General features: G+C 45.2%; 1 protein-coding gene across 1 annotated transcript in view; it reads left to right on the forward strand.

Moving 5' to 3' along the window:
- Window positions 1–1,954: 1,954 nt before the first annotated feature.
- The window catches only part of PSAP (prosaposin), a 37,733-nt gene continuing 14,838 nt past the window's right edge, over window positions 1,955–24,849 (forward strand). Inside the window, exons 1-5 of the mRNA XM_073685850.1 lie at window positions 1,955–2,112; window positions 6,956–7,089; window positions 7,641–7,715; window positions 19,537–19,662; window positions 20,601–20,795. Coding sequence (XP_073541951.1) covers window positions 2,073–2,112; window positions 6,956–7,089; window positions 7,641–7,715; window positions 19,537–19,662; window positions 20,601–20,795 — 570 coding nt within the window. The 5' untranslated portion in view covers window positions 1,955–2,072. The remainder of the gene's footprint in view (window positions 2,113–6,955; window positions 7,090–7,640; window positions 7,716–19,536; window positions 19,663–20,600; window positions 20,796–24,849) is intronic.

Genomic DNA, 24,849 nt, shown 5'->3' on the forward strand with positions numbered 1-24,849 from the left:
GCCAGTTTCTTTGTAGTGCTTGATGGTTTTTGCAACTACACTTGGGGACACTTTCAAAGTTTGCCCAATTTTTCGCACTGACTGAGCTTCATTTCTTAAAGTAATGATGGCCACTCGTTTTTCTTTACTTAGCTGCTTTTTTCTTGCCATAATACAAATTCTAACAGTCTATTCAGTAGGACTATCAGCTGTGTATCCACCTGACTTCAGCACAACACAACTGATTGTCCCAACCCCATTTATAAGGCAAGAAATCCCACTTATTAAACCTGACAGGGCACACCTGTGAAGTGAAAACCATTTCCGGTGACTACCTCTTGAAGCTCATCAAGAGAATGCCAAGAATGTGCAAAGCAGTCATCAAAGCAGAAGGTGGCTACTTTGAAGAACCTAGAATATAAGACATATTTTCAGTTGTTTCACACTTTTTTGTTAAGTATATAATTCCACATGTGTTAATTCATAGTTTTGATGCCTTCAGTGTGAATGTACAATTTTCATAGTCATGAAAATACAGAAAAATCTTTACATGAGAAGGTGTGTCCAAACTTTTGGTCTGTACTGTACATACACGCATAAACACATTTGAAACACAAAAATACATATAAACAGACATCACACAATGATATCTGCCTGCACACACACACACTCAATCACACATACACACACTCTCACACATACACACTCTCTCACATACACACTCTCTCACACAGACTCACCATCCCCCAGCTCGGCTCCGTCCTCCAGCTCCTTTCCGATGCAGTACTGCAGGCCGGGCGCGCACTGCGTGACATCACAGTTAGGAGACACGGCCGCGCACAGGGCCGTGTCTCCTAGCAGTGACGTGGCCGGGCCAGCACAGGGAAGTTAACAGCTGCAGTGCTGGCCCGGCCGGAGAAGAAGCAGCGTTCGTGCGCTGCTGCTGGGTGAGCGGTCCTTGGGTCCCCCGGACACTGTCTGCCAGTATGTGCCGCGGCGCCGCACATATAATGAGGGCAATCTGGCCATAGACACCCCGGAGCCCCGGGCGGTAGCCCAGATTGCCCTCATTATAATCCGCCTATGTTCACATGCATTTCCGCATGCGGGTTGTCAAGCGCTTTCCAAGTGATTTTAGCATCACTTGGAAAGTGCTTGTCAACTTAATCACACTATATAAATCCATGTAAACGCCATGGATTTATATAGTGTGACCGAAAAAATGGTAAAAAATAAATCTTTACTTAACCTTCCGATGGCCCCCAGAGTCTTTATTCGCTCCGTCCTGGCTGCCGGCAGCTCGCGGTACACTGAAGGACCTGCCGTCACATGACTATGACGCCAGCGCAGGTCCCTCAGTTCATCGCGAGATGCCAGCAAGGGAGAACAAGGAGACCGGGGGCCGTCAGAAGGTAAGTATAACATTTATTTTATTCTTTTTTCACAGGTTCTATGGTACCCGGGTCCGGAGGAGAGTCTCCTGTCCTCCACACCCGGGTACCATCCGCACACTGAAACGCATATTATCCGTGTGTGCAAATGTGCTGACACGGATAATATGCGATTCAATGCAAGTCAATGGCGGCAAAAACACCGCGCTTGAGCAAAATAATTGGTAGTGCTGCGTTTTTTTCCGCAATGATAATCCGCAGCGGAAATTTCCACAGCATGTGCACTTATCACTGGGGAACATGGCAGGCCTTCTACCATGCGTTTTTTAAGCATTTCTGCAGCGTTTCTGCCGCTTAAAAAACGCATTGTGGTCACACAGCCTTATACAAATAACAAGACGCTCCCAATGTAACCACCACTATCGCCCGCCGGACCTGACAGGGAACCTAATAGCAGCCGAAACTACCACCTCACAATATATAACACTTCCTCCTGCCCGCAGCTAAACATCTTTTCGCCCTTCATAAACATGGCTGCTTGTAAACTTCCGGTTTTGCTCCCGCCTCCTCTCCGGGCCAATAGCAGCGCGTGCTGAGTAAGTGTCAGGTGACCGGAGGGGGAGCTGGGCGTGGTCGTACTTATTATCAGGACCCTGCAGCTCGGCCGAGCAGTCAGGTGACTTCTATCGTGCAGGTCTCACCATGAAGCTGCTGCTGGCCGTGTCGTGCTTGGTTGTTGCAGGTGAGTTGTTATGTAATGTGGGCGGCGGATGGGTTAATGGCTGTGATAGGGGAGTAAAGAAAACCGCACTTCAGGTGCGGCTATCGGCGGAAGCAGGTCTGCATCCGCTGCGACATGACTGCGGTTCAGACCCATACCTCCTGCTGGGAGTCCGCGGCTCAGTGTTGGGGCAGAGCTGGCTGCGGGCTCCGTCCTGCACTTCCTGCTTCCTTCTCCTCCCTACAGAGCCCCCCAGGCTAGCCATGTCGCCCCCTGGTCAGCCTGTGCGGTGGCCCCGGTCTGCCATTGTGAGCGGGGGTCCCTCTTGGGATAAATACACGTTGTACCCCACAGGGGAGCCTCTCACCCCCTGCCCTATAGATGGCTGTGCAGAGCTCGGCTGCCGGCCATTATCCCTACTGTTACAGGTTGCCCTATGTGTGTGAGATTCCATTTTCTGGGGGTCTTTCACTTGTAGGAATGTGGTCCCCATATGATTCCCAATAAAGTAAACAAAGCCAGGCAGTGCCTGCCCTCCCCCTGTGTAGCTGCAGGGCGCAGTCATGGGGGAGGGGGGCTATCTGGCCTTATTGTGACACCAGGTTTAGCCTCCACTGCCCCATTCTCACAATGTAACATGCAGCGGAGAACCTGCTGTGCTGTGACTACATGGGAGCTTCTCACCCCAAAATACAAAGTTCACACCCCTCATTATATGGTGGTGTTTTTTCAGGATAAAGTTGACTTGCACTGGGGGTGAGGGTGGGGGTCTTTATAGCCCCACTGGTTCTAGTTTTGCACTGTGCTATCTTCAGGGTCAGGGCACTTCTGGCACTTGTCAGCACAGATTTGTGACAATAGTGTAAAGTAAAAAAAAATAGTCCTAGGGAAGTGAGACACTTGCAGTCTTACACCTTGTTGGAGATTTCCACACACGTGCACACCTACAGTTGACACGCTGTGGATTTTAATGTGACAAGACCCACATGTCACACGGATGTTGCTGGGGAAAATCCACATTGCATCTGCTGCTGTGCATTTACCTCTAGGGCTGACCGGCACACAGCAGGTCTCAGGCGGAAAGGTGGGGATTTTCCAGTTTCTGACTAGAATGTGAAAAAAAATCCCATGTCAGTCATGCAGGTAAGTTGGACTCCTTGTCAGTTCACTAAGATCTGCAGCCCTGGTGTGCGGGGCGATATTAGTCAGGGACATGGCTGCCCCTCCATTCTCATCTGGTCATTATAGATTGTAGGCCGCCATCATTGACCGTTGGGACCTCAGATCCAAATGTTGGCGCTGATCGTTGATTGGCGGTTTGTGATGTTTACAGAAGCATGTGGGGTTTGATATGCTGATGTCAGTGATCTCATGTCTTGGGGTGCACATACACCTTACATAGCTGGCAGCCATAAACTCGCTTCTGAGAAGTTGGGCTCCTGAAGTCCCCTTGAATGGAGCATGAGGGATCAATCATGTGTAACCATTACTGATCCTGGCACAGCCTATGAGCAGTCGTGTCCTACCGCTGCATTCAGTGTTGTGGGACCTCTGCTCTTGGTGGGGGCCCATCGGTCTGTTCCTTACTAAACATGAATAATCACCGATCCTGTGTCAGTGTTGCTGGTTGTATAACCCCTTCAGCATGTATGTGACAGCTGAAGTTGGTCTCTCGCTTGGGGGCAGCTGATATGGTCCCTTTAATGTCTTTAAGGCTATGTGCCCACGAGGCAGAAATGCTCCGGATTTTTTCTTGAGCGTTTCTGCATCTCCCTGGCAGAAAAAACGCATGCGGATTGTACATGTGTTTTCCTGCCAAATACATGCGGAAGTTAAGCGTTCTTCACATGCATTTCTGCATGCTGGTTGACAAGCGCTTTCCAAGCGATTTTAGCATCACTTGGAAAGTGCTTGTCTACTTGGTCACACTATATAAATCCATGCAAACGGCATGTATAGTGTGACCGAAAGAATGTTAAAAAATAAATATATACTTACCTTCTGATGGCCCACGGTGTCCTTGTCTTGGCTTGCCGGCAGCTCGCGGTAGACTAAAGAACCTGCCGACGTCAGCGGTCGTGTGACCCGTCACATGACTAAATGACGTCATGGAAGGTCCTTTTTAGACCCTCGCAAGCTGCTGGCAAGCCAGGACACATCGCTAAGGACACCGGGGGCCATCAGAAGGTAAGTATAATGTATATTTTTTATTTTATTCTTTTTTTTACAGGTACTATTGTACCTGGGTCCGGAGGAGAGTCTCCTCTTCTCCAAACCTGGGTACCATCCGCACATTGAAACGCATGGAATCTGTAGATGCAGTGATGCGGATTCCATGTGTTCCAAAGCAAGTCAATGGCGGTGAAAACGCTGCGCTTCCACAAAATAATTGGTAGTGCTGCTTATTTTTCCGGAATGATAATCCGCAGCGGAAATTTCCGCAGCATGTGCACAGCACATGCGGATTATCATTGGGGAACATGGCAGGCCTTCTACAAAGCGTTTAAGCGTTTCTGCAGCGGAATTGCCGCTGCGGAAACGCTTAAAAAATTCATAGTAGGCACACAGTCTTATAATGGCCATATGTCTGTAGTCCCCTAGAAGAGTTTAGTCCTTCTTACCGTGGTTATAGTAGGGACTTGTATTGGACAATGTAGTAAATTCTGCTGTTGGGGTCCATTTTTTGTCTCCCTGCAATGAACTTTTCTATTAGCCCGTGCCAGTATAGGTAACTGACTCGCTGACCTAGTAATAATGGAGCCTTGAGAGTTATAACGGAGTCTGGCGTCTGGTCATATGATCTGTTTATCACTGTTGCAACTATGAGTCAACAGATTCCTCAGCAAATGCTGGCAGGCGTGTGACCTCGGCCTGTGGGATGGTGTAGGGTGGGAGTGACTGGAAGTGTACACTGATCCACAGAAATGCCAGACAAGAACCTTATACTAGCCCATTGCCAATATGGGTATTGATTGGGTTTTCTTTGTTTTTGTTTGTGGAGGGAGGATTGTATGAAGACAAAGCCTCTGTTGCAATTCACACGGAGAATAAGGAGTGTGCTGTATTGTTGAGCTGCAGCGCCTCTTGTGCTCCTGGGAGCCGCATATCGCCAATTTCACAGAACGTGCAGAAAGCTGATGAATAGCCTCTGAACTCCGCCTGAAATCTGTTACTATTCTGTGTAACTTGCTGTAGATCGGCTGTTTGTCTATCAGTGTTCACTTATCCCGATCAGTTCTTGAGTTGCACTGAAGGATAGGAGTGCTCCTCTACAACCTCTTTACTATAAGCTGTTCTAGATACTGTGCGCAATCTGCACAATCTTAGTGAACTTTTTTTTTTTCCCATCTGAGAGTTTAGTTCACCCTTCCTTGTTCACCTACTTCCTGGAAGGTGTCATATGATTCTTTTCTTTCGCTGGTCATGGGATTGTGTCATGTACAGTATGCGCTCTGCTTTTCTCTAGTGAATCGTCAGCTGCCTATACTTCCCAGCATAGTATATCTACCGGCCAGACTTCTGATAAAGGTGGAAATGCTTGTGTTCCCCATGTAATTCAGGAAGATCGATTCTTACAAATATGCATTGATAATCCTCCTATATTCCTCCTGGAAATGTATGACTAAATTGACAAAATGAGTGTTGCCATTCAGAGGGTTTATTACTTTTAACAAAAGAAAAAGTGCAGTGTGCTATGCTATAGCTTTATATAAAAAACCCCTTTGTATATAATAAGGTCTGTTTCGGCAGTCCTCTCATAAGAATGGGAAAAATATAAATACAATTTTTTTTATTTTTTTTTTTACCCTCTTTTGTGATGACTTTCCGAACAGACCTCATTATAGACCATCGGGTTCTTCTGGTCTCCAGCATAGGATGTGTCTGTTCCTTGAATATGTTCTGCTTTCATCTTCTTATAACAAGAAAAAAAGAACTCCAAATACTAGTATGACTTTAGCCTAAGGCGATTTGGTAATGTTGAAAGGGAACCTGCACATAGTGAGACTTTCTGGCACATACTGAAGATATGCCATAAATGCTTAAAGGGAACCTGTCAGCTAGTACATGCTTCTCAAACGGTGGGCAGCATGTATCAGCCACTGGCTGTACGATTACAGCTATGTATGTTTTACTCTGAAATGCTGTTATTTTAGAGAAAAGCAAGCGTTTTAATAGCTGCTGGGGGCTGAACCTTATGGGTGACTGGTCCCCGGCGGCTTCTCCCCATCCGCTGACTGTGATTGGCAAGCCTCTGTATATAAAGCAGCAACTATTAAAAGCATCTTTCTCTGAAACGCTGCAACATTTCAGAATTAAACATACATGGCTGTGATTGTACAGCCGGTGGCTGATGCATACCGCCCACGGTTTGGGCATCATGTGTCAGCCAACAGGTACAGGTTCCCTTTAAAAAAGCACTCCCATCAAAATTTATACCCTTTTTAATATATTGCAATCATATTATATAGCACTGTGTAAGTAACAATTGCTCATTCTGTCTTTCTATCCAACTAACTTTTCTTTTTTCTCTGTTCTATGTAGAAACAGGAAGTATCTTGTCCCTGCAGAAATCATTCCCCTTTTCAAGTCCTTACCCAGCTGCTCTGCTCCTCCCCCTTGCCATTGACTTTTGCAGCAAGTGATGAGTCATACAGGCAAAAATTGACCTCCTGTGTCTACATAGAGAAGGATTCAGCTAGTCAGTTTTTAATCACATGATGTCAGATCTAATGGAAAAGAAGAATTAGCTGGTCAGAAGTGTAAAATGAGCAAATTCTTATATTATGGAAAAGCTGCTCTTTCAAATATATATATATATATATATATATATATATATATCACTTTCTCCACCTTCTTTTTACAGTTGCTGCAAAGCCATTATTTGGCACGGAGCAATGTGCCCGTGGGCCGGAGGTATGGTGTGCAGATCTCCGTTCAGCCTCTCAGTGTGGCGCAGTTAAACACTGCCAGCAGACTGTCTGGAATAAACCTGTGGTGGTACGTAGAAGGGCTGCGGGAATTGCTTGTAGGAAGATCTTCTGGGGGCTGTACTTGAGAATGAGTGTATAATTATTCATGCATCCCTACAATCAATAAAAGGGTGTATTCACACACCGCAGAATTGTTTCAGAGATATCTCTTATTTAAAAACCTGTTCCATTTGTCTTAATAAGGTTTCATCACAAACAAATTCTCTTGTTTACATGGCTAAAGCAATCTCCAATATGTCTGCAAAGTTATGCCCTTTGGAACTCTACCCTCCAGGGTAGCCATACATGAGATAGACATGGGCAAAACTGAGAATCTCTGAAAATGGCAAATGGGGTCTCTGAAGAAATGGTCTATATATCCCCTCTCCCGATGGGCAGGGACTCTGGAACAGGTGCTGCTAGCTGTCAGCAGTTTCTATAAGATTATGCCATGCTTGAACAGATTCTTGTTTTTAGCATTTGGTTATAGTAAAGTTATATTGTAAGCCTCTACAGGATAGAAGACAAAAAAATGTACTTGCTTTCTGCTAACATTTTACATTCTGTGATGTCTTCCAGAAAACTGTTCCATGTGACCTATGTAAAGAAGTAATAACTATTGTCGAAAACTTCTTAAAAGACAATGGCACACAGGTACGTGTAAAGTAGTGAACTGCAAGAATGCTATTTATTAGGTAAAAATGTGACATTACATTAATCATAGAGATTGCACAGAAACCACTGGATTTTATTTCCTTCTTAATTCTGCATCTATATATATTATATTTTTTCCTCCCCTGGCTTGCTCTGCACCTCAGCGGTTTTGCCGTGACTTCCCAAAATAAAACCGCAACATATTATTGGAGCTGGACACTGACTTTGAGGTGGTTATTTAACAGAAAATACCCAAGTGACACAATTTTAAAAACTGCACCCCTGAAATTCACATTCAAGAAGTTTAACTCTTTAGGTGCTTCACAGGAATTAGTCATGTGGTAAGAAAAAAATTAAAATGGACCATGCAATTTCTCTTGAGTACACCGATGCTCCATATGTGGTGGAAATGTACAGTTTGGGCGCACGGCTCCTGAAGAGGAGCGCCATTCGACTTTTGGTGTGCAAAATTGGCTGAAGTAGATGGCGGATGTCATGTCTCATTTCCAAAGCCCCTGATGTACCAAAATCGTGGAAACTCCTCACAAAGGACCAAATTTTGGAAACTATACCCCTCAAGGAATTTCTCTAGAGGTGTGGTGAGCACATAAAACCCACAGGTGATTCACAGAATTTTAGAACAAGCCATGAAAATAAAAAATCAGGCCCTACAACAGCAGATTTACAATTTTCATTCAGCAACATCCACTGCTGTGTGTTTCTGGAAAACTCATGGAGTCAAAATAAACACTACACCTGTAGATAAATTCCCAGAGGTGTAATTTCCAAAATTGGGTCACTTGAGGGTGGATTCTGCTCTTCTGGTACTTAGGGGTTCTGTATATGGAGCCCACAAACTATTCTATGAAAACTTGTTTAACCACTTCGCACCAGAGCCTGTTTTTGCCTTCGTGACCGTGCCAATTTTTTCTATTCTGACCACTGTCACTTTATGAGGTAATTACTCTGGAACGCTTCAACGGATCCCCCTGATTCTGAGATTGTTTTTTTTCATGACATATTGTACTTCATGATAGTGGTAAAATTTATTCGATATCACTTGCGTTTATTTGTGAAAAAATCGGAAATTTGGCGAGAATTTTGAAAATTTTGCAATTTTCAAACTTTGAATTTTCATGCCCTAAATCAGAGAGATATGTCACACAAAATAGTTAATAAATAACATTTCCCACATGTCTACTTTACATCAGCACAATTTTGGAACCCAAATTTTTTTTTTTAGGGAGCTATAAGGGTTAAAAGTTGACCAGCGATTTCTCATTTTTCCAACAAAATTTACAAAAACATTTTTGTAGGGACCACATCATATTTGAAGTCACTTTGAGGGGTCTTTATGACAGAAAATACCCAAAAGTGACACCATTCTAAAAACTGCACCCCTCAAGGTGCTCAAAACCACATTCAAGAACTTTATTAACCCTTCAGGTGCTTCACAGGAATTTTTGGAATGTGGAAGAAAAAAATTAACATTTAACTTTTCACAAAAATGTTACTTTAGACCCAATTTTTTTATTTTCACAGGGGTAACAGGAAAAAATGGACCTCAAATTTTTTTGTGCAATTTCTCTTGAGCGTGCGGATACCCCATATGTGGAGGCAAACCACTCTTTGGGCGCACGGCAGGGTTTGAAGGGGAAGGAGCGCCATTTGACTTTTTGAATGTAAAATTTGTTTGAATAATTAGCGGACGCCATGTTGCATTTGGGGAGCCCCTGATGTGCCTAAACAGTGGAAACCCCCCACAAGTGACCCCATTTTATAAACTAGACCCCTTAGGGAACTTATCTAGATGTGTGGTGAGCACCTTGCACCCCCAGCTGCTTCACAGAAGTTTATAATATTGAGCCATAAAAATAAAATTTTCACATTTTTCCCACAAAAAATGTTTTTCATTCCCTAATTTTGCATTATCATAAGGGTAACAGGATAAATTGCACCATGAAATTTGTTGTGCAATTTCTCCTGAGTACGCCTATACCCCATATGTGGGGGAAAACCACTGCTTTGGTGTACGGCAGGATTCTGAAGAGAAAGGAGCGCTATGTTGGCTGGGATAGGTTGCAGACACCATGTCACATTTGAAGAGTCGCTGACATGCCGAAACAGCAGAAACCCCCACAAGTGACCCCATTTTGTAAACTACACCTCTCAAGGAATTCATCTAGGGAAGTAGTGAGCATTTTTTAATTTATACCATTGGGCAGTGAAAAAAGCATAATTATATTTTTACCACAAAAAATGTTTTACCCTCAGATTTTACATTTTCACACAGGGCAATGGGTAAAAATGGTGCCGAAATGTGTCACACAATTTCTTCTAAAAGTGGCAATACCCCATATGTGGCTGTATCGTACCGCTCAGCCATACGGCGAGATCTGGGGGGGATGGAGCGCTATTTGACAATTGGAGAGCAAATTATTGTAGATTAGGCATTTGGATTTGGGAGCACAAAATTTTCTGAATTTCTTTTGGGGGGCAAGGGCCATTTCGCTTTTCCAGAGCCTTTCTGCTACCAGTAACTTGGAAGTCCCTTATATTTTTAACAGATGATGGACCTGAGTGGGGTCTAGCTTTTTTTGAGGACTGAGTTGAAGCTTTTATTGGGAACATTTTACGTAACATTTATCCGGCGCTCTAGGCTGAGCACTTACATCGGGGTTTCCATCTAAATTTCCAAGTGATGTAATTCAGATGAAACCCCTGAGGGATCCATTCGCTGTAATGAGGCAGCAGAGTTACTCTGGACTCCGTCTGGCCTCTGTTTATCGGTGTCCTTTTTTTCAGAAGTGCACAAAACTGTGGCCAACCGCACTTTTATGCACGCCTAAAACAAATGACGCCGTGGGATCCCAAGCTAGACGGCATCCACATTTGGCTCATTACAGGGAATCTTCCGTCATGTGTTCCTTCTGAATCACGTATTTCAGAGATTTACACGGAAACTCTGGTGTAAGTGCTCAGCGCAGAGCGCAGGATAAATGTGAGCAGAGCCTTACTGCGATCTTTGGGAGACCTAATAAACCAGTAGCAGGTGAAGAATTGGTTTTATTTATTTTTTACGCCGTTCCTAGTGTGATATAACTGATTAGATTACTTTATTCTTCGGGTCGGTGCGATTAGAGATACCAGATTTATATCGGGTTTTTATGACTGAGCGCTGTCACACTAAAAGACGCTTTTTTTGCAAAATCTAGTTTTTGCATCGCCATATTTTGAGAGCTATAATTTTTCCATATTTCGGCCGACTGACTCATGTGATGGCTTGTTTTTTGCGGGACGAGTTTACATTTTTATTGGTACCATTTTTGGGTACGTGACATTTTTTGATCGCTTTCTATTCCATTTTTTGGGAGGTAAAATTAACAAAAACAACAATTCAGGAATTGTTTTTTGAGGTTTTTTTTTATGCCGTTCTGCGTGTGGTAAAAGTGATAAGGCAGCATTATTCTTCGGGTCAGTACGTTTACAGCGATACTACACTTACTGTATTTTTTTTTATGTTTTGCCGCTTTTACACAATAAAACAATTTTATATAAAAAAATATTTTTTTTGCATTGCTTTATTCTGAGCGCTATAACTTTTTTATTTTTCGGCTGATGGAGCTGTATGGCGGCTTTTTTGTCGAACAAGATGACGTTTTCAGCGGTACCATTTTTATTTCTATTTTGCTTTTTGATCGCATTTTTTTTCCACTTTTTGTTTGGCGATATGATGAAAAAATATTTTTTTGCTCCGTTTTTTATTTATTTTTATTACGGTGTGCACAGAAGGAGTTAATTAGTGTGACCGTTTTATAGCTCGGGTTGTTTCGGACGCGGCGATACCAAATGTGTACTTTTTTTGGTTGTGTAAAAAATATACGGATTTATTGGTTTTAATATTTTATTTATTTTTATTTTGTGATTTTTTTTTTTTTTGACAGTTTGAAAACATTTTTTTTTTACTTTTTTTTTTACATTTTTACTTAGTCCCTGTGTGGGACATTAATTTTTATTTTTCTGATCACTGATCTCATGTAATGTAATAGACATGTATTACATTACATGAGATCTTCGCTGACTGTTTCACAGTCAGTCTCCTGCCATGCTTCAGCTGCAGACTGAGCCAGGCAGGACACCATATATGGCAGATCTGGAGGCGGTCATGTGACCTCCAGCTGCCATAGCAACCCCAGGTCCTGGAAGGTATCAGGGGTCGTCAGAGAGGTAAGTAAGACAACCCCCTCTCCTCTGTCTATCTTCTATATGCCGTGATCACTATAGATCGCGGCATATAGAACATAGCAAAGGGTTAACATCAATGGGACCTGATCTAATCAGGTCCCGATGATGTCCCCTGTCAGAGCTAACGCTCTGCATCGGAATTGCAGCGCTTGCAGGACCCTGGGGGTCCTGAGCGCTGCGAGACCACCCACCGTTTTTAAACGTCGGCGCTGCACAGAGCCCAGCAAGCGCCGACGTTTATCTACAGTGGGCGGTCGGGAACCGGTTAAGAGTCAAATAGTGCGCCGTCCCTCCCGAGTCTCACCATGTGGCTAAGCAGTAAACATATGGGGGTTGTTCAACAGAAATTGTGACTAACCTTGATGCTGTTTTTACCCATTTCCCAGTGTGAAAATGTAAAATCGGGGCTAAAAAATAATTTAATAATAAAAATTTAATTTGTTCACACCGCCCAATGGTGTAAAATTCTTTGAGGCACATGTGGTGTCAACATGATCACTGCACCCCTAGATGAGTTCATTGAGAGGTGTAGTTTGTAAAATGGGGTCACTTATGGGGGGGGGGGGGGGTTCTGCTGTTCTGGCACCTCAGGGGCTCTTTCAATGTGACATGGCACCCTCAAACAAGTCTAGCAAAATGTGCACTACAATATGGTGCTTCTTCCCTTCTGAGCTTTGCACGGTGTCTCAAAAGTAGTTTTTCCCCTCCCCCATGACAGCACACCTTGAGAGAGAGGATCCGCCCCACCAAGGACAGGAAACCGTCTGAAATAAAAGGGCGGTACCTCTCCCTCGCTTCAGTTGGTTTCCTGTCCTTGATGGGGAACCTGTCTGGAAGAAAGAAGACTTACCTGGGGCTGTCCCGGTGTGGAAGAGCGGGCACTGGCCTGTGCACCGGGTTCAGTATCCCAGAAGCGCCGTCCGCAGCTTCCCCTGGGGTCTCTGCGCCGAGCGGGGCGCACGCGGTGAGGCAGGCTCTGTCCTCCCGGAGACCGCGGCGCCATCCTCCCCCTGCAGTGTGGAACGCTTCCGGGTGTGACGCGCCTGACGTCACGGCGCAGGGCACGCTGGGAGCGGCGCGCTGGGTGACGTCAGGAGGCGGTGCCGATCCAAGATGGCGGCGCCCATCGGAGCGTCCCAGGCCGTTTTTTTTTTTTTTCAACGGAGCGCCGGCCTGAGGAAGGGGGAGGGCCCACAGACCGGAGGAGGCTGGATGGCCCTATATTTAAGGGGGGGGGGCTATCCTGGAAGCGTGGTGCGCTTCTGAGACATGGCTGATCCAGATAGCCAGGAGCAGCAGCAGCTTACCCCCCCACCTCAGCAACAGAAAAAGCAGAGGGATGCATCGTATACAGACAGCCGCTCGAATAATCGTAGTGGCAGCCGCAGGAGTAAGGCTTCGAGTGCCTCGGGACCATCCAGAATGGAATCATCGGTTCCGCGACAGCCTCCGAATCCGGTACCCGTTTGTGACCTCCGAGGGTGAGTGAGCTACGGGAAGTCTCTTATGTGCTTCCTTTTTTTAGGAGCCTAAGAAGAGTAGTGCCAAGCAAAAGCATAGTGTGTGCCCTTTGCCAAGCGTCTCTCTCAGTAGAGTGGCAGAAACCACTTTGCCAGGGCTGTGTGACCAAAACCATAGCTGAGAATTCCCGGGATTTTGCTGCAGATTTAAAGTCCATAGTACATGCAGAAGTTCAGGGGTCCCTGAAAGGGTTCCTTAGAGGGAAGAAAAGGCCCCGTAGAGAGGTTTCCCCCGTCTCTGATTCCTCCCAGTCCGAGGAGCAGTGGGATTCATCGTCCTCTTCCTCATCGGGGGGCGGTAGACCCTGCTTCCCCATTGAGAATACAGACAGACTGGTTAGGGCAGTAAGATCAACCATGGGTCTGGAGGAAGAGAGCATCTAAATCCCGGGAGGACATCATGTTTGCGGGCTTGGGAGAGAAGAGACGCTCATTTCCGGTTAACAGTAAGATTCAGGGCCTCATTGACCGGGAGTGGAGGAGACCTGAGAGATCAGGGGCTTTACCCTCCTTCTCCAAAAGAAGGTACCCCTTCGAAGAGAAGGATGCGGAACCTTGGGATAAGATCCCCAAGGTGGACGGAACTGTGGCAAGGTCATCGAAAAGATCTTCCCTGCCCTTGGAGGACTCTGGCGTCCTAAAAGATGCCCTGGATAAAAGAGCTGACTCCTTCCTGCGCCACACGGAGGCGGCGGCAGGTGGCCTAAAACCAGCGGTGGCTAGCACCTGTGTGGCGAGGTCCTTGATGGTGTGGCTCCAACAGCTGGAAGACCAGCTTAAAGATAAAAAGGTCTCCAGACAGGCAATACTTGCAGAGCTACCTCTAATACAAACAGCATCGGCCTTCCTGGCCGACTCTTCAGCTGACTCGGTCAGACTGTCAGCTAGGGCAGCGGGACTATCCAACGCAGCCAGGCGGGCCTTGTGGCTCAAAGGTTGCACAGGCGACCTACCTTCGAAACAGAAACTGTGCTCCCTCCCATGTGATGGTAGACTCCTGTTTGGCCAAAAGTTAGAAGACCTGTTGGAAAAAGCAGGCGATAAAACAAAGGGTTCCCGGGATTTTCGGGGGAACCAAGAAGATTTTAGTTTTCGGAGGAGAAAATTTAACCGGGGTCGTCCTACGGGAGACAAAAAGAAATGGGAAGCCAAGTCCAAAAAAGAATCGGGCTACATGTTTGGAGGACCATCCTCGAGTTCGAAGAGATCCTCCCAATGACGCCAGGCTGGAAGTGGGTGGAAGGCTTTCCCACTTTCTTCCAGCTTGGGATGCGATAACAGCAAACCCCTGGATTCTGAAAATTATCAGTGGGGGCCTGAAGATCCGGTTCAGCCAGACCCCCTGGCGGACCTTTGTGGTTACCCCCCTACGAAAGGTCCAGGAAGAACAATTAGCCCTGGAAACAGAAGTGTTAGAGTTAGTAGGAAAGCAGGTCCTTCTCGAAGTACCAGCAACACAGAGAGGGAGGGGGTTCTATTCCCCACTATTCATGATAAAAAAAACAAACGGGTCCTTAAGGACCATCATCAACCTCAGGAGTCTGAACCAAGTAGTAGAAAACCAGACTTTCAAGATGGAGTCAGTAAGCTCGGCAGTGAAGCTCTTACATCGCAACTGCTTTATGGCTGTAATAGACTTGAAGGACGCATATGATCACGTCCCAATCCATCCGGAGTATCAGAAGTATCTGAGAGTAGCCCAGTTTATTCAGGGGAAGCTGAGGCATTTTCAGTTTGCTGCCCTACCCTTTGGCCTCTCCATTGCCCCGAGAATATTTACGAAACTAATAGCAGAAGTGACAGCCTTCCTACGGATCAAGAATGTAGTGATCGTGCCATATTTAGACGACTTCTTGATAATAGGGAAAACAGAAGCCCACTGCTCCAGTCAGCTCCTAGTGGTCACGGAAGTGTTGCATCAGCTGGGGTGGTTAGTAAATTTCCAAAAATCAAGACTAACCCCCTCCAGGACTCAGACCTTTCTGGGTCTAATCCTAGACTCTCGTCGCCAAACCTGCTTCCTCCCAGAGGACAAAATCTGCAGGTTGATTGCATTAGTCTCGAAGGCCATTCAAGCTCCAGAGATGTCTCTGAGAGAGGCAATGTCCCTCCTGGGTTCTATGACGGCCTGTCTCCCAGCAGTAATGTGGGCCCAGGGGCATATGAGGCGGCTTCAGTGGGAGGTCCTGTCAGCACAGAGGTCCTGCAATGGGCATTTAGAAGGCAGGCTCTCTCTCTCCCCACAAGTAGTAGATTCCCTTTTGTGGTGGACAGTCAGGGGAAATCTAACCGCAGGCGTTCAGTGGTCCAGACCAGTAGATCGGGTAATTACGACTGACGCAAGCAGTTCCAGATGGGGGGTTCATCTGGCAGAACTCGCAATACAGGGTCACTGGGCTTACCACGAGGGGGGAGCATCCTCAAACTTAAAGGAGCTTTGGGCCGTAGAAAGATCCCTCAGGGGCTTCCTCCCTCACATCCAAAATCACCATGTCCAGGTCAGGTCCGACAACCGGACAGCAGTAGCCTATGTGAATCACCAAGGAGGGACAAGGTCACGCCCTCTGATGGTGGTGGCAGACAGGATCCTTGGTCTAGCAGAGCGAAACCTCCTATCCCTCAGCGCCCTTCACATAAAGGGGATAGAAAACGTGAAAGCAGATTTTCTAAGCCGCCATACCCTAAGACAGGGGGAGTGGGGGTTGAACCCGGAGGTCTTCCATCAGATTGTCCAGTTATGGGGGCAGCCAGACATAGACCTGTTCGCCACAAGGGCAAACAGAAAGGTGCAGAGATTTTGCTCCCTAAATCCGGCAGAAAATCCCCATGCTGTAGATGCCCTCCAGATTCCTTGGGGGTTCAGGAAGGCCTATGCCTTTCCGCCATTAGTGATGATTCCAGTAGTGGTGAGGAAGATCCGGGAGGAAGGCGCCAGGGTGATTTTGATAGCCCCTTTTTGGCCCAAGAGGCCTTGGTTCTCTCTGCTTCGGCTAATGTCGGTGTCAGATCCCTGGATTCTACCAGAGAGGCCGGACCTTCTCATGCAGGGACCAGTATTCCATGCCCAGGCCAGGGGGTTCCATCTTTCGGCATGGAATTTGAGAGGTCGCTATTGAGTAGCAAGGGGTTTTCACCAGGCTTGGTTTTCTGCTCCCCAATAAAGTAGAAACTAATTACAACTAAGATTTATAGCAGGGTTTGGGGTAAATTCCTAGAGTTTATAGATATCCCGCTATCGAGCAAACCTCCGATCAGAGGGATCCTGGAATTTCTGCAAAAGGGGCGGGACCTGGGTCTAGCTACAGGGACCCTTAAGGTTCAAGTTTCAGCTTTGGGAGCACTCTACAATTGTAATCTGGCTGGGAATAGGTGGATCTCGAGGTTTATCAAGTCCTGTGCCAGAGCAGGACCGGTTAGATCCTTGGGACCTGAACTTAGTCTTGAACGCTCTTACTAGTGAACCATTTGAACCTCTACACAAGGTTTCTCCAAAAATTCTCACCCTTAAGACCATCCTCCTAGTGGCCTTAACGTCAGCCCGTAGGGTGGGTGATCTGCAGGCCCTTTCGGTTAATCCTCCTTACACACAAATCTTTGAGGATAGGGTCACCTTGCGGCCAGATCCAGCATACCTTCCCAAGGTGGTATCTAGATTTCACCGTAGTCAGGAGATTGTGCTACCCTCGTTCTGCAGCAATCCCAAGAACCCAGGGGAAGTCAGGTTCCATAGCCTAGATGTTAGGAGGTCCCTGCTACAGTACATTCACATGACTAGTCTGTGGAGGAAAGACGGTTCTCTGTTCCTGGCCTTTCAAGGGTGTAGGAAAGGTCACGGGGTGTCCAAGGGTACCATCTCTAGGTGGCTCAGGGAGGCCATTTGCTTAGCCTATACGTCCACAGGGGTTCCAGCCCCGGACAATGTGAGGGCTCATTCCACCAGAGCCGTTGCAACCTCCTGGGCAGAGAGAGCAGACGTCTCGATCGAGCAGATATGTAGGGCTGCTACTTGGTCTACACCATCCACCTTCTTTAAGCACTATCGGTTGGATCTATCCTCTTCTGATCTCACCTTTGGGAGAAGGGTACTTCAGGCGGTGGTCCCTCCCTAGGGTGCTCATAAATTCTCCAAAATTCTCTCAAGGTGTGCTGTCATGGGGGAGGGGAAAACACCAAGGTTACTTACCGGTAGCCGGTTTTTCCTGAGCCCATGACAGCACCCGTAGTTTCCCCCCCTTATTTTTTCTATGTTTCTCACACCCTGGTGTGCACTGTTTGGGGTGGTGTGTATATGTATATTGTGGTGTTGGTTATGTGCCTAACCTGTTTAGGGAGGTCCTCTCAATGCTCTGTAAACAACTGAAGCGAGGGAGAGGTACCGCCCTTTTATTTCAGACGGTTTCCTGTCCTTGGTGGGGCGGATCCTCTCTCTCAAGGTGTGCTGTCATGGGCTCAGGAAAAACCGGCTACCGGTAAGTAACCTTGGTGTTTCCACCACATATGGGGTATCTGTGTACTCAGGAGAAATTCCACAACAAATTGTGTGGTACATTTTCTACTGTTGCCCTTATGAAAATATTTAAGGTAAAAGCAACATTCCTGGGAAGCACCTAAAGGGTTAATAAACTTCTTTAATGTGGTTTTGATCACTTTTGAGAGGTGCAGTTTTTAAAATGGTGCCGCTTTTGGGTATATTTTGTTACATAGGCCCCTCGAAGTCACTTCAAATATGATGTGGTTCCCCAAAAAAAAAAAAAATCTGTACATTTTGATAAGATGAAAAAGCTGAAATTCTATTCCCAGCTAACTTCCTAACAAAAATAGTTTAAAAAATGATGCTGATGTGAGGTGTACACGTGGTGAATGTTTACTTACTATGTTGTGTGGTATAACGATCTGGTTTGAAAATTGCAAACAATTTCACATATTGTCAAATTTTCGATATTTTCATAAACTTAAATCCTAGCGACCAAAATTTACCACCGGCATGACGTACAACTTGTCACAAAAAACTATTCTCCGAATCAGGGGGATCCGTTGAAGCGTTCCACAGTTACTTCATAATGTTACAGTGGTCAGGAAGGTGAAAACAGGCTTGAGGTTAATGGGATTGTTTACTACTGGGACAATCTGTTCTTGATCCGGATGTTTGGCGCCGATATAATAAAAACACATCACTTCCAGTATTGGCAGTGTCGCCACTCGCGTTCTCGGGCCTCCCATACAGTTATGACACGTGAGCCCTGTGCCCAATCGCCTTTGGACAAATCTAACATCAAGAGGAAGTCAGGGCTGTGGCTACTTATATTTCCTCTTGATTGATTTTTCAATGGCAGGAACAGTAACTCCAGCGCTGATTGGGTTCAGGGCTCATGTGTCATAACTGTACGGGAGACCCAGGAGTGCAAGTGCCAACACGGCTGGAAAGGTGCTGGCACGGGAGGTGGATAGAAGCGTTTTTTGTTTGTTTTCAGCACCAAACATTCAGGTGGAAAAGGGGTTGTCCTAATAGACAATCCCCTTTTAATTATTACTCCGATCACTGGTATGCATTGCAATGCATTATATCGGTCAGTGTGACACTGACAGAATGCCTTTTAGATCATGCTCCGAGCTAAGCAGCAGTGAGGGGTGGCTGCAGGCACCACCCTGGGCTGTGACAGCCAGAGCTCTGCTGTTGCATAAGCTGAGCACCTGCCGGCGATTGTGGGCACTGCTCCTGGGCCCTCACAATCGCCATGACTTACCCGTTCATCACATATTGGGAAGGGGTTAAGAGACTCTGGCATCACTTGGACAAATGCAGATTGGGCTAAGAATGCTGGGAGTTGAGCTTTTCTCTGGACTTGTGCCTAGCCCAACCATTATTTGATGGTGTAGCAAATCAGTTCGCACAGACTCTACTGAAAACGTATGTTTTGTCTGACAGCTTGGAATACATCTGAGTGTGTAGCTAGAAATTGCATAAAGAGTTTGAGCTTCAGATTGAGGCACAAAATCATTTTTTTTTCCTAAGTATATTTTCACAGCCGTGATCTATGTAAATTTTGTAATTTCAGACTGTAATTCAGGAGTACTTAAACAAGCTTTGTGAACTCATTCCGGACCCTTCAGCAAGTTCTCAATGCAAAGAAATAGTTGCAGAATACATCTCTATTATACTGAACATCATTGAAGATGAACTGGTAACTTGTATACTTTTGTAGTGTTTTTTTTTTTTTTTTTTTTTTTATTCTTGGGCTATGTTCACACATGTTGGGTGTTTTTTGTCATAAATATGCAGCAAAACTGATCTCTGGCAAAAAATCAGCTGTGTCAAAAATGCAGGCCTTGCTGCGGATTTTTTTTCTGCGGTTTTTGGGGCTTTTTTTTTTTTTTTTTTGCAGAATTCTCTTGTTCATGCTTTCTCTTTTATGCATGTACATTAAGTTCAGTGAAAAAAAAAAATCGAATTCTGGTTTTGGCATAACTGGGGGAGGTGAATTGTTCAGGAATAGTTTAACAAACTCAATGCACTGCCAGTGTGTGACACTATTTAATTTTACACTGTGGGGTCTGCCATTCAGTTACACAGGCATTGTTCAATTTCACACCTCCCTGGGCCAGAGGTATTCAATCTCACATGTAGCTCAGCTAATGTTTACAATATGCACATCACTAATTTAATTAAACACTCCTTATGCAAACTACCATCTCAGTGACCAAGGCAAGATGGTAAAAACACACAAATAAATGTTTCACATACTGTGGTACTTGCTTATTTTCGCTAAAAACGCAGCAAAACCGGTTCATGTTTTTCACTACCCATTACTTCCTATAGGTGAGAAAATGCTGAAAGTGACATGCTCTATTGGGAACAGAAAATTCTGGTTTCTCATAGACTTTGCTGGTAATGCAAAACGCAGCTGAAAATTTGCATAAAAATCTGCAGCAAAATACGCTGAAAATCCCAACGTGTGTGAATATAGCCTTAATCCTTTTTAACGCAAGCTGTGAGCTCAAAAAAATTTTTTTTTTTTTGTTTTTTTTTACTGGTGTGGCTTTGTGTTATGAACTTGCTGATAATTGAGAGACCTCTGTATTGTAGCTTTGCTACAAATGTCATTATTTTTGTTTTCTTCAGGGTAATCCATCAGTAATCTGCTGTGCACTTCATCTTTGCACTTCTCTGCAACAACATTTAGCTAGTCTAAAACCATCTCAGCAGCTCCTCTCCAATGAGATTCCTGACGTAGATATGTCCAAAGTGGTTTACCCATTTATGGCAAACCTTCCCCTTCTCCTCGTGCCCCAGGATAAAGCTCAGGAGGCACCTAAGGTAACCAACTGTTAGTCTCCACAGCAGAAGAGACCTGATCGTTTTCATGCATCTGATACCAACTACTGTACAAATCTGCAAACTTGGGTTCTGAAGTTTTAAAAATGTAATAGATTTATCTTTTATAATCTTGTTTAGAAGGTGCAATGCGTTAGATGTCTCTTCTGAAGTGCTTTGACTTTTTTTTTTTTTGTGTGTATATTGGCACTGAAGATAATGGTGCGTTAAGCTGTCACTGCAGAATGAACGTCACATGAGTAATAAGGAGTCCTAGCTCGTATTGCATTACTCAGTTCCCTTTTTATGACACTTAGGGTTTCTGCAGCTGTGAGCTTGCATGCTTCTTCATAAAGGACTTCTGCTTTCAGGAGTGAACATCAAAATAGAGTGCCCATCCATAACACTTTACTAAATTAGTTTTTTTCAGTCCTTTTTTTGTTTATAAACTGGTAAACCCAGTGTATCTTGTATTAAGGTTATTGTTTAAAGGGAACTTGTCAACAGGTTTGTCTCATATCATATGAGATGAGACCACCACCTTTCAGCCCTCATATACAGCACTCTCATGTACTGTCTATATGCCCCCAATCTGGCCTGCAAGACAAAGACCTGATCTAATACTCTCCTACGGGGCAATCGGGTCCGATGGGTGTTGCTGCTCTTATCCGGCGCCTTCCTTCTTTCAATGCCGTCCTCCTAGCTTCATGTGGATGACGAGTCCCTACATCATCCAGTGTCCCCAGCATGGCGCTCCTGCGCAGGTGTATTTCTCTGTCCTGACTAGGGCAGACAGTTCAATACTGCAGTGTGTTTGTGCTGGGGCTCTTTGACCTTTCCCGGTGCATGCGCTCTGCAGTACTTCGCTGTGCCCTGGTCTGGGCAGAGTACACCTGAGCAGGAGCGTGATGCCTGAGACTGTGGATGATGTAGGGACCAGTCATCCACACAAAGCAAGAATGAGGACTACATCACAAGGGAGACGCCAGACCAAGACCAGCGACACCCATTGGACCCGATCGCCCTGCAGGTGAGTGTAATAAAAGGGGTTTTTCTTTTGTTGCAGGCTGAATCTGGGGCATACATAAAGCAAATTACAATACTTTATATGAGGGCTGAAAGGTGGTGGCCATATCTCATATCAGTCAAACCTGATGACTCGTTCCCCTTTAAGAAAAAAAATAATCAAATGGTTGTAGCTGCCTTCCAGTGAAGTAATTATATTTAGTAACATGCCAGCTAGTGTTCAAAGTGTATAGCAATTTGCACCTTTTGGCTGTTAGTCAGTAGACGGAAATGCTATTCTGTTTCCCCAACAGCCAGGTCTCTGCAAAGTGATCCTCTAACTGCACAGTACTCAATAGAAGTGTGAGGAATGGCAACTGATCTGCTCCGCACCCCACCCAGTGGCACAGTTTAGCATCGGTTATGTAGGAAAGAGGGAAGCAAAAGTGAGGATATTTCCTAAAGAAAATGCAGATTACTTTACACCCCCGTTAAAGGGAATGTTAACCCCTTTACGACCTATGACGTATTCATACGTCACAGGTCGCCTCCCCTTTTTGGTGCGGGCTTCGGTGCTGAGCGCGCACCTCTTGCGGCACATGACAGCTGATTTAACCAGCTGACATGTGCCCCTAACAGCCGCGGGTGGCATCGCTATCCCCCTGCGGCTGTTATGTTAAATGCCGCTGTCAAACTGACAGCAGTATTTAACATGATTGTGCCGGAAGCGGGTCATTAGCTCCGTCCCTCGGCGACCCTGTTACTTGATCGTGGGTTGGCTTGAGACCCCTGTGGTTGTCATAGCCAATCTGTTATGAGTGCCGCACAGTGGCTCGTGTTCATAGCAATGAGCTTTTTGTTACACACAGCAGGGCTGAAGCCTGACCCCTGCTATGTGTAACTTGAGCTATCAGAAGTTCAGATCAGAAGAGACTATTAAAGCAAGTATATAAAAAAAAAAAAAAAAAAAATTAAGTCTAGTTCAAATCACCCCCTTTTCACCCCATTCAAAATAAAGCAATTAAAAAATATCAAATACACATTTGGTATCGTCACCTTCAAAAATGCCCGATATGTAAAGTTTTTAATATTTTTATCAATTGTTTAACCCCTTCACCACCTTGGGATTTTGTTTTTTGTTGTTTTGTCCCTCTTCTTCCCAGAGCCATAATATTTTCTTTCTGTCAATATGGTCGAAAGGGCTAGTTTTTTTGTGGGCCGAGTTGTACTTTTGAACGACATCATGGTTTTTACCATATCCCGTACTGGAATAAAATTCCAAGTGTGGTGAAATTGCAAAAAAAAAGTGCAATTACACAATTGTGTTTATTTTTTTTTGTGACAATGTTCACTAAATGTTAAAATTGACCTGCCATTGTGATTCTCCAGGTCATTACGAGTTCGTAGATACCAAAGATAAATAGTTTTTTTTTTTTTAAGTGGTGAATTTTTTTTTTTTAAACTTTTTGTCTAAGGCTATGTGCCCACGATGCAGAAATTAAGCAGAAAATTTCTGCAGCATTTCTGCATCTCCCTGGCAGAAAAAACGCATGCAGATTGTGCATGCGTTTTTCCTGCAGAATACATGCGGATTCACATTGACAAGCGCTTTCCAGGCGATAGCATCACTTGGAAAGTGCTTGACAACTAGGTCACACTGTATAAATCCATGCAAACAGCATGGATTTATATAGTGTGACTGTAAAAGTAAAAAAATAAAGCTATACTCACCCCCGATGTCCCGGTGTGTGCTGCAGCGCTGGTTCCTGGCTGCCGGCATATCGCGAGACAGAGCGGTAAAGGGCCTGCGGTCACATGACTGTGACGTCACCGAAGGTCCTTCAGCGCTGCCGGCATGCAGAGAGAGCCTTTGGAAAGGGGAGTATAAACTTTATTTATTTTATTCTTTTTTTTTACAGGTACAATGGTACCCAGGTCTGGATGAGTCTTCTCTCCTCCAGAACTGGGTACCATCCGCACATAGAGACGCATAAAATCCGCTTGTACAAATGTACAGTCGCAGTTTCTATGTGTCTCAATGCAAGTCAATGGCGGCCATTCCGCTGCACTTCTGCAAAATTAATGAACATGCTGCGGATTTTTGTACGCAGCATAAACGCTGCAGAAAAATCCGCAGCATGTGCATAGGACATGCGGAATCCCCTTGGGGACCATGGGGTGCGGATTAACTAGCGTTTCACAAGTGTTTGCGCTGTGGAAATTCCGCAGCATAAAAGCTTGAAAAACGCTACGTGGGCACTCAGCCTTAAAAGGCACCATTTTTTGAGAGCCGTAGTGTCTCAATTTTTCAGGATCTGGGGCCGGGTGAGGGTTTATATTTTGCCCACTGAGCTGAAGTTTTAGATACCATTTTGGGATAGATACGATGTTTAGATCGCTCATTATTGCAGGGTTTTGCGGCGACCAAAAAACAACGATTCTGGAGTTTTGAGTTCTTTTTTCATCGTTACGCCGTTTAGTGATCAGATTAATTCTTTTTTTTAGTTTGCATAAAATTAAATATGCAAATTGCCTCTTCGGAGAAAAAGAGCTGAACTCTATAGCGCCACCTATTGGAAGCAGCAATCCTACATGTGGTGATCAACCCTTTAATGAGACGTGCAATATGACATAGGATAAAATGAAACAGTGTTGATATTTTCCACTTTTAAACTCTAGGTGGAGTAGCTTAGCGTTCCTGTCAATGCCGCTGTGTGACCTGTACTTGTAGGCTCTGCACTGCTCCTGTCACTCCGATCACCGCTTGCCTTAAAGCACTGAACTGGTAAAGGGGGAAATTGAACTACAATTAAATGGTGTCTAACTCCTCCCATAGTGGAGTCCTAGACAGCCCATGGCATATGCCCATTTCACAACTGAGGCAGCCACAGCATGGGGGATGCGGTCGAACACCAACCGCAGTCTCCTATGCCGAGGGCCTGGCGTATTTGTGGTATGTAAGTGTCGTTCTCAGACACACCAGCAAATAAAAATTGCTGCCCCCAGCAGCTGCAGAGAAATTTTAATAAGTAAATACAAAATGACAGCGTTT

This window comes from Phyllobates terribilis, unplaced genomic scaffold (assembly GCF_046119375.1).
Source record: "Phyllobates terribilis strain yellow unplaced genomic scaffold, ASM4611937v1 Scaffold_5__5_contigs__length_657084704, whole genome shotgun sequence".
Taxonomy (NCBI): Eukaryota; Metazoa; Chordata; class Amphibia; order Anura; family Dendrobatidae; genus Phyllobates; species Phyllobates terribilis.